The sequence below is a fragment of the Thamnophis elegans genome, chromosome 13 (assembly GCF_009769535.1).
Source record: "Thamnophis elegans isolate rThaEle1 chromosome 13, rThaEle1.pri, whole genome shotgun sequence".
In the NCBI taxonomy this organism is placed as follows: Eukaryota; Metazoa; Chordata; class Lepidosauria; order Squamata; family Colubridae; genus Thamnophis; species Thamnophis elegans.
In genome coordinates this window covers 7,982,882-7,997,907 of record NC_045553.1, presented here as the reverse complement: position 1 = coordinate 7,997,907, position 15,026 = coordinate 7,982,882, and the positions used below count along the sequence as shown (strand labels likewise).

The 15,026-nt window shown below is 39.6% G+C and overlaps 2 gene segments (V, D, J or C); both read right to left on the bottom strand.

Moving 5' to 3' along the window:
- Window positions 1-10,788: 10,788 nt before the first annotated feature.
- Window positions 10,789-11,294, bottom strand: LOC116516791. The segment is given in 2 exon segments: window positions 10,789-11,126; window positions 11,210-11,294. Coding segments are annotated over 2 exon segments (396 nt in total).
- Window positions 11,295-13,888: 2,594 nt separating this feature from the next.
- Window positions 13,889-14,504, bottom strand: LOC116516789. The segment is given in 2 exon segments: window positions 13,889-14,205; window positions 14,459-14,504. Coding segments are annotated over 2 exon segments (363 nt in total).
- Window positions 14,505-15,026: the final 522 nt, after the last annotated feature.

Here is a 15,026-nt window from a genome sequence, read left to right as displayed (position 1 = left end):
ATTGATGAAGTTTGGTGACCCAGAAGATCAGTAAATAGATCCACCATGGAGAGGACATTGTGTGTCCTTGTCTTATATATCCGTCTTCCTTTTTTTGGTGGAGAAGTAAAACTCCTCCTTCATGTTAATGAGATGCTACTTGAATGGCTCCTGAGATATTGAGGTTGAATGCTTCTCCCCCCAATTTGGTTGGCTGATTGTCATTCTGGCTGCTTCTCTCTCTCTCTAGTGAGACATATATTTTTGATGTCTTGATCATTGAAGAACAATTATGGAATGCTTTGTTGTGTTAGAAGCATCACATATGAAGCATCACAACAAGCATAGAGACAAGTCCATAGATAGACAATGAAGATGACTGCATCTCATTTGGGATTTGGATTTAGTCAACTGACGTGCGGTTGGAACATAGAAGACAAGAGAAGAGAAGAGTAGAGTAGAATACAATACAATAGAATAGAATGAATAAGAATAGAACAGAATATAGAATAGAATAGAATGAATAAGAATAGAATAGAATAGAATGGAGTAGAATAGAATGAATAAGAATAGAATAGAATGAATAAATAGAATATAGAATATAGAATAGAATAGAAGATAGAATAGAATATAGAATGGAATAGAATGAATAAGAATAATATAGAATATAGAATATAGAATAGAACAGAATATAGAATAGAATAGAATAGAATGAATAAGAATAGAATAGGGTAGAATAGAATGAATAAGAATAGGATAGAATATAAAATAGAATAGAATGAATAAGAATAGAATAGAATGAAGAATAGAATAGAATGAATAAGAATAGAATGGAATAGAATATAATAGAATGAATAAGAATAGAATAGAATATAGAATGGAATGAATTAGAATAGAATAGAATAGAATGAATAAGAATAGAATAGAATAGAATTCTTTATTGGCCAAGTGTGATTGGACCAGTTGCAGGCGGTATGCCCTGGTACGGGCATACTGGTGCCTACCTGGAGCACCCGGTACTGTTCCGGTACTGTGCTCTGGAGGCCCCGCTGACCGCCTGAGCTCCTTACCTATGTTTGAACTCTTTGGCGCTTCCGGAGCCTTGCGGAGGCGTCACAAGAGGTAAGTATGCATGGACGTGCTCGCGCACTGTGCCCATTCATGTGGTGCACGCCTGGCCCCATTACAATGGGATCCAGAACCCATCACTGGATTGGACACAGAAGGAATTTGTCTTTGTGCGTTTAATCTCAGTGTAGATAAGGAGAATAAAATACATTCATCAAGAATAAAAAGATACACCACTTAGTAATAGTCATAAACTTACTAATAGGCTATCACATCGTATTAGGAAGCAAATAAAAACAATAGTTGTTAAACAGAGTGATTGCAATGGGGGAAAAACTGTCCTTATGTCTAGGTGTTCTGGTGTGCAGTGCTTTTTTTATTTTCCAATTTTTAACATTGGAAGACTGCTGTCATGTCGCCCTAATTGTTCTCCTTCTAGTCCTCCTATGGATATGAAGCAGCAAACAGCTTATACAATACAATAGCACAGCTGGAAGGGACCTTGGAGGTCTTCTAGTCCAACCCCCTGCCTAGGCAGGAAACCCTATACTATTCCAGACTAATGGTTATCCAACATCTTCTTAAAGACTTCCAGGGTTGGGGCATTCACAACTTCTGGAGTCAACTTCTGTTCCACTGATTAATTGTTCTCACTGTCAGGAAATTTCTCCTCAGTTCTAAGTTGCTTCTCTCCTTGATTAGTTTCTACCCATTGCTTCTTGTTTTACACTCAAGTGCTTTGGAGAATAGTTTGACTCCCTCTTCTTTGGGGCAACCCCTGGGATATCGGAAGACTGCTATCATGTCTCCCCTAGTCCTTCTTTTCATGAAACTAGACATACCCAGTTCCTGCAACCGATCTTCATATGTTTTAGTCTCCAGTCCCCTAATCATCTTTGTTGCTCTTCTCTGCACTCTTTCCAGAGTCTCAACATCTTTTTGACATCTACCAAAACTGAATGCAGTTTCTTGAAAGCTTGGTTCACATCTCCATCTGATGGTTCTGAATAGTATTACATGCTAATCTCAATTTTTTTTCCTGTGCTGGAGAGATCCTGAAGATGGCAGCAGAACCAAAGAGATGCCAAGGAGAGTTTACATCTTTGGTCTTCCCCCAAATAAAACAGAGGATTACAAATAGCAAGGATTTTTTTTTTTAAAAAAGGCTCACAGCTGCTAGTGGAGCTCAGACGTGAAGGCTATTTCTAATGCTCCCAAACCACTTGGGAAGAAAAACGGAAGTGAAAAAGTCTTCTGCTACCCAGATACTAAAAATAGTCCCTGGGGAATAAACACCTTTGGCTTAGCAGAAGACAAACAGAAAAGATCTTTTTAAAGGAAAAAACCCATCAAATAAACATTTGTGACTATATATAGTCCAAAGTGGAAATCATGAAATGAATATTTGTGAATATATATAGCCAATCTGCCCACCTTATCAATACAATTTTTTAAAAAAATAAAGGATAAAGGTAAAGGTTCCCCTCGCACATATGTGCTAGTTGTTCCCAACTCTAGGGGGCAGTGCACATCTCCATTTCAAAGATGAAGAGCCAGCATTGTCCGAAGATGTCTTCGTGGTCATGTGGCCAGCATAACCAAATGCTGAAGGTGTACAGAACGCTGTTACCTTCCCACCAAATCTTTCTGATTGACAAGCTCAGCATCTTAGCCACTGAGCCACCATGTCCCTCAAATAAAGGATATTACTATCGAATTGTATAGTATCGTACAAAGATATTCGTAGGCAAAGGATGGATTTCTTGGGAGCCTGTGCAGGTGTCTGCCATAAAATGATTTTGATAAACTGGACAGTATTCGATAATAAAAAAGGCCTGATTTTTCTCATTTTTGAATTGCAGAAAATTGAGTGGGCTGACCAAATTCTTCAAGGAATCCATCCATCCATCCATCCATCCATCCATCCATCCACCTACCTATCTACGTACCTATGTACCTACCTATCATCTACCTATTTTCCTTCCTTCCTTCCTTCCTCCCTCCCTCCCTCCCACCCTCCCTCCCTCCCATCCATCCATCCATCCAACCATCCATCCATCATCATCATCATAATCTTTCTCTGTCTCTGTGTTTCACTCTCATCTTCCATCATTTATCAACCTATCAACCTCTCTACCTACGAAACAGCTTCCTCTGCATATTGAAATTAAAATATTAAATAATTTGAAAGCTGGCATTGCAGGACATTCCTTCCTACCTTCCTCCCTCCCTCCTTGCCTCCCTGCCTCCCTGCTTTCTTTCTTTCTTTCTTTCTTTCTTTCTTTCTTTCTTTCTTTCTTTCTTTCTTTCCTTCCTTCCTTCCTTCCTTCCTTCCTTCCTTCCTTCCTTCCTTCTTTCTTTCTTTCTTTCTTTCTTCAATGAAAGGAACAGAAAACAACAGGATCACAGCAGTGTGAAATTATGAACTCCCCAGAGATACATGGGATTTTCCTAAGTGTCTACTACTGTAAAACCACATAACTTTTGAAGCTGAGCTTTATGGAAGCTGAACGTTTGAAGCTGAAACCACAGGAAAACACCAAGCCATTCTCTAAAGACAGCAAAACCCATGAGTCTTACACTGCCTTGTTTCAAGGGAGTAGATTTACCATCACCTTTGGCTCTTCTTCTTCTTGATTTGGAGGTTTTTGTCTCAGTTCCTCATAGGCTTGTATCACTGTGGAACACATTACTAGCACCATACCACAAAGCACAGTAATAAACAGCCTCGTCTCCTGGCTGGACATCCCTGATGGTCAAATACCATTTATTTTGGCTGCTTTCCTTGGAGGCAGAGAAGCGGCTGAGATCACCAGATCACTTCCTTGGCATCTAAGAAAAACATCCTGGAAGAAGAGAGTGGCAAGCAATTCTCCCTCTCCTCAATTTATTCAGGGTCAGCTATATTCAGCCTTTCTGTTATTTCATCTATTTCTTATTTATTTACTTATTTATTTAGTCATGGCGGAATACCCTGAGATTGCAACCACAGCACTTAAATCCCTATTCCCATTTCCGACATCCTATCTGTGTGAAGCGGGGTTTTCTGCAGTGACAGCAACCAAAACAAAACAACGGAATAAACTGGACACAAGCAACACACTTCGGGTGTCATTGTCTCCTATTACCTCCAGATGGAACCGTCTCATTGCAAAGAAACAAGCTCAGGGTTCTCATTGATTTAGCGTTCTAGTGAGTTAGAATGTTAAATCACTTTATATTCATTTTTTGGGTGTAACTGTATTTTATTTTGAAGGCATGTTTAAATACAATTACATTAAAATTATTAAATCAAAACAATCTAAAATATAAACAATCAATGGGGCTACCCTTGAAAAGCGTTCGGAGACTGCAGTTAGTCCAGAATGTGGCCGCGCGAGCGATATTGGGTGCACCGAGGTACACCCACGTTGCACCTGTCCTCCGCGAGCTCCACTGGCTACCAATTGGTCTCCGGACGCAATTCAAGGTGTTGGTTATTACCTTTAAAGCCCTACATGGCTTAGGACCAGCGTACTTTCGAGACCACCTACTGCCACATACCTCCCAGCGGCCAGTAAGATCCCAAAGATTGGGCCTCCTTCAGATGCCATAGCCAGACAGTGTCGGCTGGTGGGCCCTCGGAGGAGAGCCTTCTCTGTGGCTGCTCCGACTCTTTGGAATCAGCTACCCCCAGAGATCCGGACCATACCCACTCTCATGGCCTTCAGGAAAGCTGTAAAAACTTGGCTGTTCCGGCAGGCCTGGGGCTGTTGACCTCACTGTTGAGGTCCAGCCCCGATTAGAATGAATGTATGTGGTGTTGCGATTTTAAACCATTTTTTTCTCGTTATGTGTTCGTTATGTGTCTTTTTTCCCCCTCTTCTTTGTAAGCCGCCCGGAGTCCTTTGGGATTGGGCGGCATATAAATTTTATAAATAATAATAATAATAATAATAATAATAATAATAATAATAATAATAATAAATAATAATGTCCCCCCCTCAGCAGGCCACGATAAAATTATCAAACGCTGACCAGTCTGCGGCGATAAAAAGGTTGGGGACCACTGGGCTAGAAGACCTCCAAGGTCCCTTCCGACTGTTGTTCTGTTATCTCTGTCTGCTACTCATCATGAACCAGCCAGCTTTACTGAAGCTTCTGTTTGGAAGGTTCAAATGGTTTCAGTCAACCATGACATGAAGGACAGCCTCTTTCTGCTACTCAGAGGCCAGCCTCATTGAACCTTCTGTCTCAATTTGTGAGAAAGCAGGTGTTGCTTGAAGAGGTGAAGTCACCAAAAGGACTCTTGCTCTTGCATTTGAGGTTGAATTGAATTGAATTTATTGCATTTATATGCCGCCCTTTTCCCCGAAGGGACTCAGGGCGGCTCACAATCCAAGTCAGGGAAGGGGATACAGATAAGGGATAAAAAAGACGAACAAAACAATACACAATTTAAAAGCACACAACAACCATACCATTCGAGGGGGGGGGGGGAAAGCTCTTTAGCCCCAGGCCTGTCGGAACAGCCAGGTTTTAAGGGCTTTGCGGAAGGCCCGGAGGGTGGTGAGGGTTTGAATCTCCATGGGGAGCTCGTTCCAGAGGGTCGGAGCAGCCACAGAGAAGGCTCTCCTCCAGGTAGTTGCCAGCCGGCATTGGCCGGCGGATGGAATTCGGAGGAGGCCTAATCTGTGGGATCTAATCGGTCTATTGGAGGTAATTGGCAGCAGGCGGTCTCTCTACAAATATTTATTTTATTTCTTTAAAAAAAACCACACAAATATTTCATCATTTGTCAATCATTAAGACATTGAAGTACATTTTTTTTTGTGTACCCCTCCCTCCCTCCCCCCCAACCCCCCTCCTCCTCCCCCCCCCGACTTCCCAGAACCCGTACACGGTATGGATTTTTAACTAACACAGTCTAAAATCTATTGAGAAAAAAGAAATAAAGAAATTAATGACATTCTACATTGACCTTAGCTTCTTCTTACTGAACTAACTTTTAACAGTTTAAATCACTTCTGATCTTAAGCATAGGCTAACTGGAATTTCTTGGTCCCGTATTTATTTTGTATATAGTCAATCCATTTTTTCCAGTCTCGTTTATATCTCTCATTTGAATGATCTTTAAGATATACCGATATTTTAGCCATCTCGGCTAAGTTTGTCACTTTCAATGTCCATTCTTGGATTGTAGGCAAGTCTTCCTTCTTCCAATATTGCGCCACCAACAGTCTTGCTGCAGTTATCAGGTGCAGAATCAAATTAGTCTCTACCACTGTAAAGTCAGTACATATACCTAGTAAAAATAACTGAGGAATAAACTTTATCCTTCTTTTAAAAATATTTTGCATGACCCACCATATTTTTATCCAGAATGCCTTAACCTTTTGGCAGGTCCACCATATATGATAATATGTAGCATCGAGAGAACCACACCTCCAACATTTAGGCTGTACATTCGGATACATAGAAGCCAACTTTTTAGGATCTAAATGCCATCTATAGAACATCTTGTAAAAATTTTCTCTCAGATTTTGAGCTTGTGTAAATTTCACATTTCTTACCCAGATTCTTTCCCATGTAGCCAACATTATTGGTTCCTCAATATTTTGAGTCCATTTTATCATACAATCTTTAACTAATTCTGTTTCCGAATCCATCTGTATTAATACATTATATATCCTCTTTATATGCATTAAGCTTTGATCTCTTATTTGTTTAAACAGATTATCCTCAACTTGGATAAAACCAATTTTTTGATCTATTTTCCACCTAGCCTGTAATTGCCCATACTGGAACCATGTTTGAACTACCTTCTCCTCTTTTAATACCTCTAAAGATTTTAATTGTAATACCCCCCTTTCCGAGGTAAGAAGCTGTCTGTAAGTAATTCTGTCCTGTTTTTGTGCTGTATTCATATTTTCAATTGCGTGTCTAGGAATTGCCCACATGGGTATCTTGTCATTTAATTTATATTGGTATTTCTTCCAAACCCGCAATAAAGCATTTCTTAAAATATGACTTTTAAAATTCTTATCCAATTTTTTGTTGAATAACAGGTAAGCATGCCAGCCAAATACCAGATTGTGTCCCTCAATATTCAATATTCTATCATTGGTTAAATGAGTCCAATCACTAATTACAGATAATGCCACTGCATCATAATATAGTTTTAAATTAGGTAGTTTCAATCCTCCTCTCTCACGTACATCTTGCATTGTTTTCATCTTTACCCTCGGCTTCTTTCCTGCCCACACAAATTTGTTGATACCCTTCTGCCATTCTAAAAGGTTCGCATCTTTTTTAAGTATAGGTAACATTTGGAAAAGAAATAAAAATTTTGGTAAAATGTTCATTTTCACTGCCGCTATCCTACCCAGCAAAGATATGTGCAATTTCTCCCATTTTTTCATCTCTGTCTGTATGCTATGCCAAAGTGGTTCATAATTATGCTTATATAATTTCCCATTTGAAGTTAAAATGTTAACTCCAAGATATTTGACTTTTTTAACTACCTCACATCCTAGCATCACTCCTAATTCTTCCTTTTGTTTAATATTCATATTTATAGCTAATATTTTGGTTTTTCCTAAATTTATTTTAAAGCCAGACACTTGACCATATTGATTAATCGTATTCATTAAAACCATACTGGATTCCTGTGGTTGTTCCAATATTATGACCAAATCATCTGCAAAAGCGCGGACTCTATATTCTTGCTGCCTAATCTTGATCCCTTTTAAACCATCCAAGCCCCATATTTTATTCAACAATACTTCCAAAGTTATAATAAACAATAATGGGGACAAAGGACAGCCCTGTCTTGTACCTTTTCCAATTTGAAAAGAGTCTGTTAAACTTCCATTGACTATGATTTGTGCTGTTTGCTGTTGGTATATTGCTTTAATTGACTGTAAAAAATTATCTCCTATCTGCATTTTTTGCAATATCTTCAGCAGAAATTGCCAGTTAACTCGATCAAAGGCCTTCTCAGCATCCAAAAATATAAACGCAGCAGGGATCTGGTTGTTCTTTCCCAAATATTCTAATGCATTAATAATTAATCTGACATTACTTTTCATCTGTCTCCCTTGTATAAAACCTGTTTGGTCCGTATGTATCAATTGTTGAATAACCAACATTAACCTATTTGCTAATATTTTAGTAAAAATTTTATAATCTACATTCAGTAATGAAATAGGTCTATAATTTTTGGGTTGAATAGTATCTTGATCTTCTTTGGGTATCAAAGATATAAACGCTGTCTTCCAAGATGGAGGGACTTTACCTTCCGTTTGAATCATATTAAATAATTCTCTAAGAGGTTCTACCATTTCTAACTGTAAGTTTTTATAGTAAACCGCTGTCAAGCCATCTGTACCTGGTGCATTCCCTGACTTTAATTGCTTAATTACCTGCAGGATTTCCCCCGAGGTTATTGGTTGATTCAATTTTTGCCTGTGCTCTTCTCTAACTGAAGGTATTTTCTCTTTGTCTAAATATTTGTCTATGTCTAAACCATTAATTTTATCCCCTTTATACAGTTCTGTAAAAAATTCCCAGAAAGCCTTTTGAATCTCTTCCTGTTGAAACACATCCTTCCCTCTGTAAATCAGTTTAGATATATTTTGAGTTTTTTTTCCTAATCTGATAAGCTAACCATCTGCCAGGTTTGTTTGCATTACAAAAAGTATTGTGTTTTGCATATAATAAATTAGTAGCTACCTGGTCAGAGATCAACATGTCAAATTGAGATTTTAATATGTTAATAGCTTCCTTAACCTTTGTATCGTCAGCAGGCGGTCTCTCAAGTAGGTTTTGGTCTCAGTTCCTCCTGGGTTTGTATCACTGTGGAACGCATGAGCAAGATAATGCCAATCAGCACGGTAATAATCAGCCCCATCTTCTGGCTGGTTTGGGGCACAAAGTGGGACGTCTTTTGGGACGATGTTCAAATGAAGATTCAAGCCTTGGAGTTTTCTCTTCGAACGCTTTGCTTCGTGTTAATGACTGTTAAAACTTCTTTTAGAACTTCCTTTATGGTTTTTTTCACAGCCGTGTGACTCTGCAGCTGCTGCTCCTCCTTGCAGCAGAGGTTTTTGTTTCAGTTCCTCATAGGCTTGTATCACTGTGGAACACACTACTAGGGTGATGCCATACACCACAGTAATAATCAGCCGCATCTTCAGCCAGGACGTTCCTGATGGTCAAATACCATTTATTTTGGTTGCTTTCCTTGGAGGCAGAGAAGCGGCTGAGGTCCCCACTGTTGTTGTAACCATAAAGGAGTCTGGGAGGACCTCCTTCTTTTTGTTGATACCATGATTGCTCATAAGATGTTACTTTCCACTGCCTGGGGAACAAGAGATTTTGACCGTCTCTCCTCGGGAAGGTGACATGGAGGTTTCCTGAATCACTGTAGGCTGAGAACTGGATGCTGGGGAAAAAGAAAAGTGCTAAGTTCATGTTCTTTGGGAAAGATTCTTGACCTGGTGGTCCTTCACTCACCTGTGCACCAGATCCCAAGAAGGACAATGAGAGATGCTCCCAACATGTTGAGAAATCCTTGAGCTGCCAGAGATCGAAACCCTGTGTCAATGCAAGTGAACTTTATCGGGGGTTCCTTAAATCAACCCTCCTTGCTTGCAGAATCATTTGCATGCCTAGCTCCACCTCCTGCTCTCCTGACTTTTCATTGGCCCATCAAAGGGGAACTTTCAGACAGGTGATGCTTCTGAATTTCCTTGCCTGAAGTTATAGTGATGATGTGATCCTGGGCTACCCAAATAAGAGCCCGTAGTCATGTCCCATTCAAGCTTTGACCATCTCTGACCCCGCTTAGCTTTTTCAGGATCATCCATGTACAAGCCTGTGTATAGATGGATGTATCAGGTCATTGGTCTCAGGTGGAGGTGTGAAAATAAATAGAGTTCATAATGTCAATGTTCTGAGTTAAGAACTTGGGCTTCAATGGACAATACTGATCCTTCTGGATTCCAGAAATCTTATGTCACAATGAACTGTGAAAATGTTTAATGGGTTTGTTAAAGACTGTGGAATAATGTGGAAGATGTCCTGCAGGTGATCCAAGAGTGGAGAAAATCAGCCAAACACGAATCTTTCCTTGAAGGACTAAATATCCCATTAAAGGTAGATATCTAGGGAGGAATCAATGATTTTGGGAACAAAGTGGATGTTTTGGGGAATCTGGCCACCATGAAGAAGAAATTAGACCAGAAATGAAGCTTCAAGTCTTGCCCTTTTTTCTTATAACTCTTCATTTGTGTTAAGGGAGGAATCTTTGAGAATTTCCTTTAAGCTTCTTCTTGGAGCCTTCTCGCGAATCATAAGTCACTGCAGCCATCCCCACTGAGAGATCCAGAAAGCTTGAAAGAAAAGGGATGATAATCCTTCTATGGGTCCAACTTCTGTCTGGAGGAGCATTGTGCTACCTAGGTAGCTTAGCTGGAGAGAACCTCATTTTGTCAGGCCTCATTTTGTGTTGAGGGAGAGAAGGCAATCAGAACTCATAGCTGGTGGAATTCTCCATGAGTAATGTGTAGGGTTCATGGAAGGATTATTTGACTCAACCATGACATGAGGGACAGCCTCTTTCTGCTACTCATAAAGAAGAGGAATCTTCTGTCTCAACTGGAGAGAAAAGGGATGTTGCTTGAAGATTTGAGATCACTCAAAGGACTCTTGAACGCTGTTGCTCTTTCTTCTCTTGGAGGTTTTTGTCTCAGTTCCTCCTTAGTTTGTAACACTGTGGAACGCACTACTAGCACCATACCACACAGCACAGTAATAATCAGCCTCATCTCCTGGCTGGATGTCCCGGATGGTCAAATACCATTTATTTTGGCTGCTTTCCTTGGAGGCAGAGAAGCGGCTGAGGTCTCCAGAGCCTGCGGTTGCACTGCTGTAGTAATAATAAAGGAATCTGGGAGGGCCTCCTTCTTTTTGTTGGTACCAGGATTGGGAATAAGATGTTACTTCTCCACTGCTCAGTGAACAAGAGAGTTTGACTGTCTGTCCTTGGGAAGGTGACATGGAGGATTCCTGAATCACTGTAGGCTGAGAACTGGATCCTGGGGAAAGAATAATTATCTAAATTTGTGTTCTTGGGGTCCTTACTTGGGAAGATTCTTGTACTGACTGGTCCTTCACTCACCTGTGCACCAGATCCCCAGAAGGACAATGAGAGATGCTCCCAACATGTTGTAGACCATTTTGGGCTTCTAGTGATTGAGAACCTGTGTTAAAACAAGTGGACTTTATTGGGAGCTCCTAAGATCTAGTCTGCTTGGTTCAAAATCCATTTGCATGCCTAGCTCCTCCTCCATCTTTCCTGACTTCCCATTGGGCCATATCTTCCATCAGAGTGAAAGTCCACTGACTTTGGGACCGGTGATGCTTCTACGTTTCCTTGATTGAAGCTATCTTAGAGACCCAGTGTTGCTCTGCTTCACAAGTCCTTGGTAGAGTCTTACTCAAGCTTTGACCAGCTCTGACCCTGCTTAGCTTTTTCAGCCATGGACAATCATGTGTACAGATGGGTGGATCAGCTCATTTGATCTCAGGTGGAGGGTGTGAAAATAAGTAGGATTCAATGTCAATATTCTGGTTTTAGACTTTCTGCTTCAGGGGTCAGGGCTGGTCCTCCTGGATCGCTCTCATGAGTTTTATTTCATTAATTCTGAAGACCTCAGGATGACCAAGGCTGGTGCTCATCCGGGAAGGCTTATTCGTGACTTAGCCATCACATAGGACTGTGAAACATCTCAGGTTCTTTGAAAGTTTTTGCCTCAACCGTGAAGCAAAGGGTTGCAGCTGGTAGAACTAAAATTAAGAAATTCAATTCCATCGTTGGTTTTTGTGTCAGATGTTCTGGTTTCAGTTCCTCTAAGGTGGGGTGTGGTGGAGAAGCCCCACCAGGTGGTCACACAGAGGAGAAGATCTGCTAACATTCTCTTTCTCACCAACCCAAAGGTGCTTTTTCCAAAAAGCCACAGGAATTTGAGTTTTTATTTGAAAACTTTTCGCTTCTCATTCAAGAAGGGACCTCCAAGTTCCCTTCCAACTATTTTTTGGGGGGTCAAGTTTTTTTAATGTTACATTGTTTATACATATCAATGCGTGAATGGCGTGCTACCCGAGTATCATACATTTCAATACAAGTAGATATAATATTATTACTCATAATTATTAAATTTCATTTTCATGGTTTCATATTACTTACCCATATCTTTTACTACTGTTTTTCAGTTCTAAGCCTTCTTCTTACTCTTTCATATATCTTCATATATTATATTTCCTCTCTTATTTCTATCTCTATTTTAACTTTCCCCCTTCCTATCAGTATTATATTCAAAGGCATGTGTCAGCGTTCCTAGTATCATGTAGAATTAAATCAGAGTCCAAGGCAAAACAATCCTTTTGGTTCCAATTTAATAAAGCAGACATCTTAGGCACATCTGTGTTAATCCCAATACTGGAAATGACATCAGAATTCCACCCAGTTAAAAGTTCATGATCTTGTCCTCACACCCACAATCCATCACATGGTCCAATCTTCTTCTTCCACGCTGGAATCCACACCCAGCTTCTTCCTGTCAGGTGTACTGGTACGGAGACAAAGGACGACCTTGGCTTCTAGTAAAGAATGAAAACAATACATTCCACAATCTCACTCCTGTCTATTCCCCCCTCCCATCAACTATACTAAAGAAACAGCATAATGAAATAAGAGAAAGTGTGGTAGGCCAAAATTCTAAAAGGAATATAAATGCAGGCCTACAACGTGATAATAACATTTCTGTTTCCCATCTTCCATCTGTCTTGTTATTCATGTGTCCATTATTTAGCTCTTCACATCTGTTTATATTAAATTTCCACCCGTCCTTTCTTTCATTATTCAATATCTCAATATACACTTCTGGTACCAATCGCAATCATTCAAAGCATGTAAAATATATCTATTTCCTATTTTTTCTAATGTAAAATATATCTATTTCCTATTTTTCTAATGTAAAATATATCTTTCCTATTTTTCTAATGTAAACAATATTGATTTCCTATTTTTTCTAATGTAAAATATATCTATTTCCTATATTTCCTAATGTAAAATATATCTTTCCTATTTTTCCTAATGTAAAATATATCTATTTCCTATTTTTCCTAATGTAGAATATATCTATTTCCTATTTTTTCTAATGTAAAATATATCTTTCCTATTTTTCCTAATGTAAAATATATCTTTCCTATTTTTCCTAATGTAAAATATATCTACTTCCTATTCTTTCAAATGTAAAATATATCTATTTTCTCTAATGTAAAATATATCTATTTCCTCTTTTTCCTAATGTAAAATATATCTATTTTCTATTTTTCCCAATGTAAAATATATATATTTCCTATTTTTTCTAATGTAAAATATATCTATTTTCTATTTTTCCTAATGTAAAGTATATCTCTTTCCTATTTTTCCTAATGTAAAATATATCTATTTCCTATTTTTCCTAATGTAGAATATATCTATTTCCTATTTTTCCTAATGTTAAAATATATCTATTTCCTATTTTTTCTATTGTCATCATCCAAACTCTAATTTTAATGTTCAATTAAAACTTCATGGCTATCCATACATCTATGAATAAGCCCCTTCTAAGTCTGCAATAGCAAAAACAGAATATTGGGCTCACCAAGGCTGAGAGGGGAACGCTGCTGCCTCTTGAACTGTCAGTGCGTAACAGGTGACAAGGCCACGTGCGTGGTGAGTTCAGAGCAGAAACAACCGTTTCTCATACCAGCTCAGGGCAAAGGTTTTGTCTAGCTTCTGCAAGGGACTGTGTCACTGTGGACACATCCAGCTGCTGGAAGTGCTGTAACCGAAACCACAAGTGTAATCAGCCTCATCCTCAGCCTGGAGGTTCGTAATGGTTAAATAGGCTGCATTGGCCGAGGTGTCCTTGGACCCCGTGAACCGGCCGTTCGTGCCAGTATCATAGAGAAGGTGTTTGGGGCTCTCTCCAGCCTTCTGTTGGTACCAACGTATGCTACGATGGTCTACTTGGCTGTCTCGGCTCATGGTACATGAGATCTTGGCTGTTTGTCCCAAGGGAGATATTTGTTCAGCGGGTTGAGTCAACGTATACTGTGAGTTGGCTCCTGAAAGGAGAAAAGGAAGGTTCTGAAATAGAGATGGCAGATAACAACTATGGGACTATCTTTTGAAGAACTGCCCTAATTCATAGGGAGACTAGTAGGAATTAGAAAGTTGTCCACGCATCAGTCTGTGGATGTGGATCAATCTGAAAGCCAACATGGACCTCAGATCGGCATTAAACCTTCTTTGCAGGTTGGCTTGATACTTGACTGTTAGAAAAGATAAGTTTAGAGGTGAGGTTTCTTCCTAAATTACCTGTGAACCATGGCAAGGCGAAGGCCAAGAGCATAGACCGGGCCATGATGACAAAGGGAGCTTTCTGGGAAACTCAGATTGGAGAATGCCATGTTGCCTTTAAACCCCCCAGGAATATGGCTCCACCCCTTTATGCAAATTCAGCTTTCAACTCACCAACTGCATCAGGATAAGACGAATGGCAAGAAAGGCACCGTTTCCTGTTTCTCTTGTTATCTCTTCTTTCGTTCATCTCCCTTTCTCCTCTAGGACCTTCAACATCTCTTTCCCATCATCTTACAGTAAAAAGCAGACACTTCGTCTCAAGAATCCTCTTTTTATTCCAAAGGTTGTGCATTATGTTCTCTCACAGCCTGTAATGAGTCCCAAATAGTTTGTAAAGAGTCCCACAGTAGGCTGCCAAAGTCTTTCGGGATAAGGCTGATAAGCACCCACCTTTATCTTCCTTGAAACACTGCCAAAGACCTAATTGGCAATTATCTTGGCAAGGCCTTGAACAGCCATTTGTAATCATGTTTATAGAAGGGTGTATCGTCTCACCTGGACTCAGGCGGAGGGTGGGAAAATA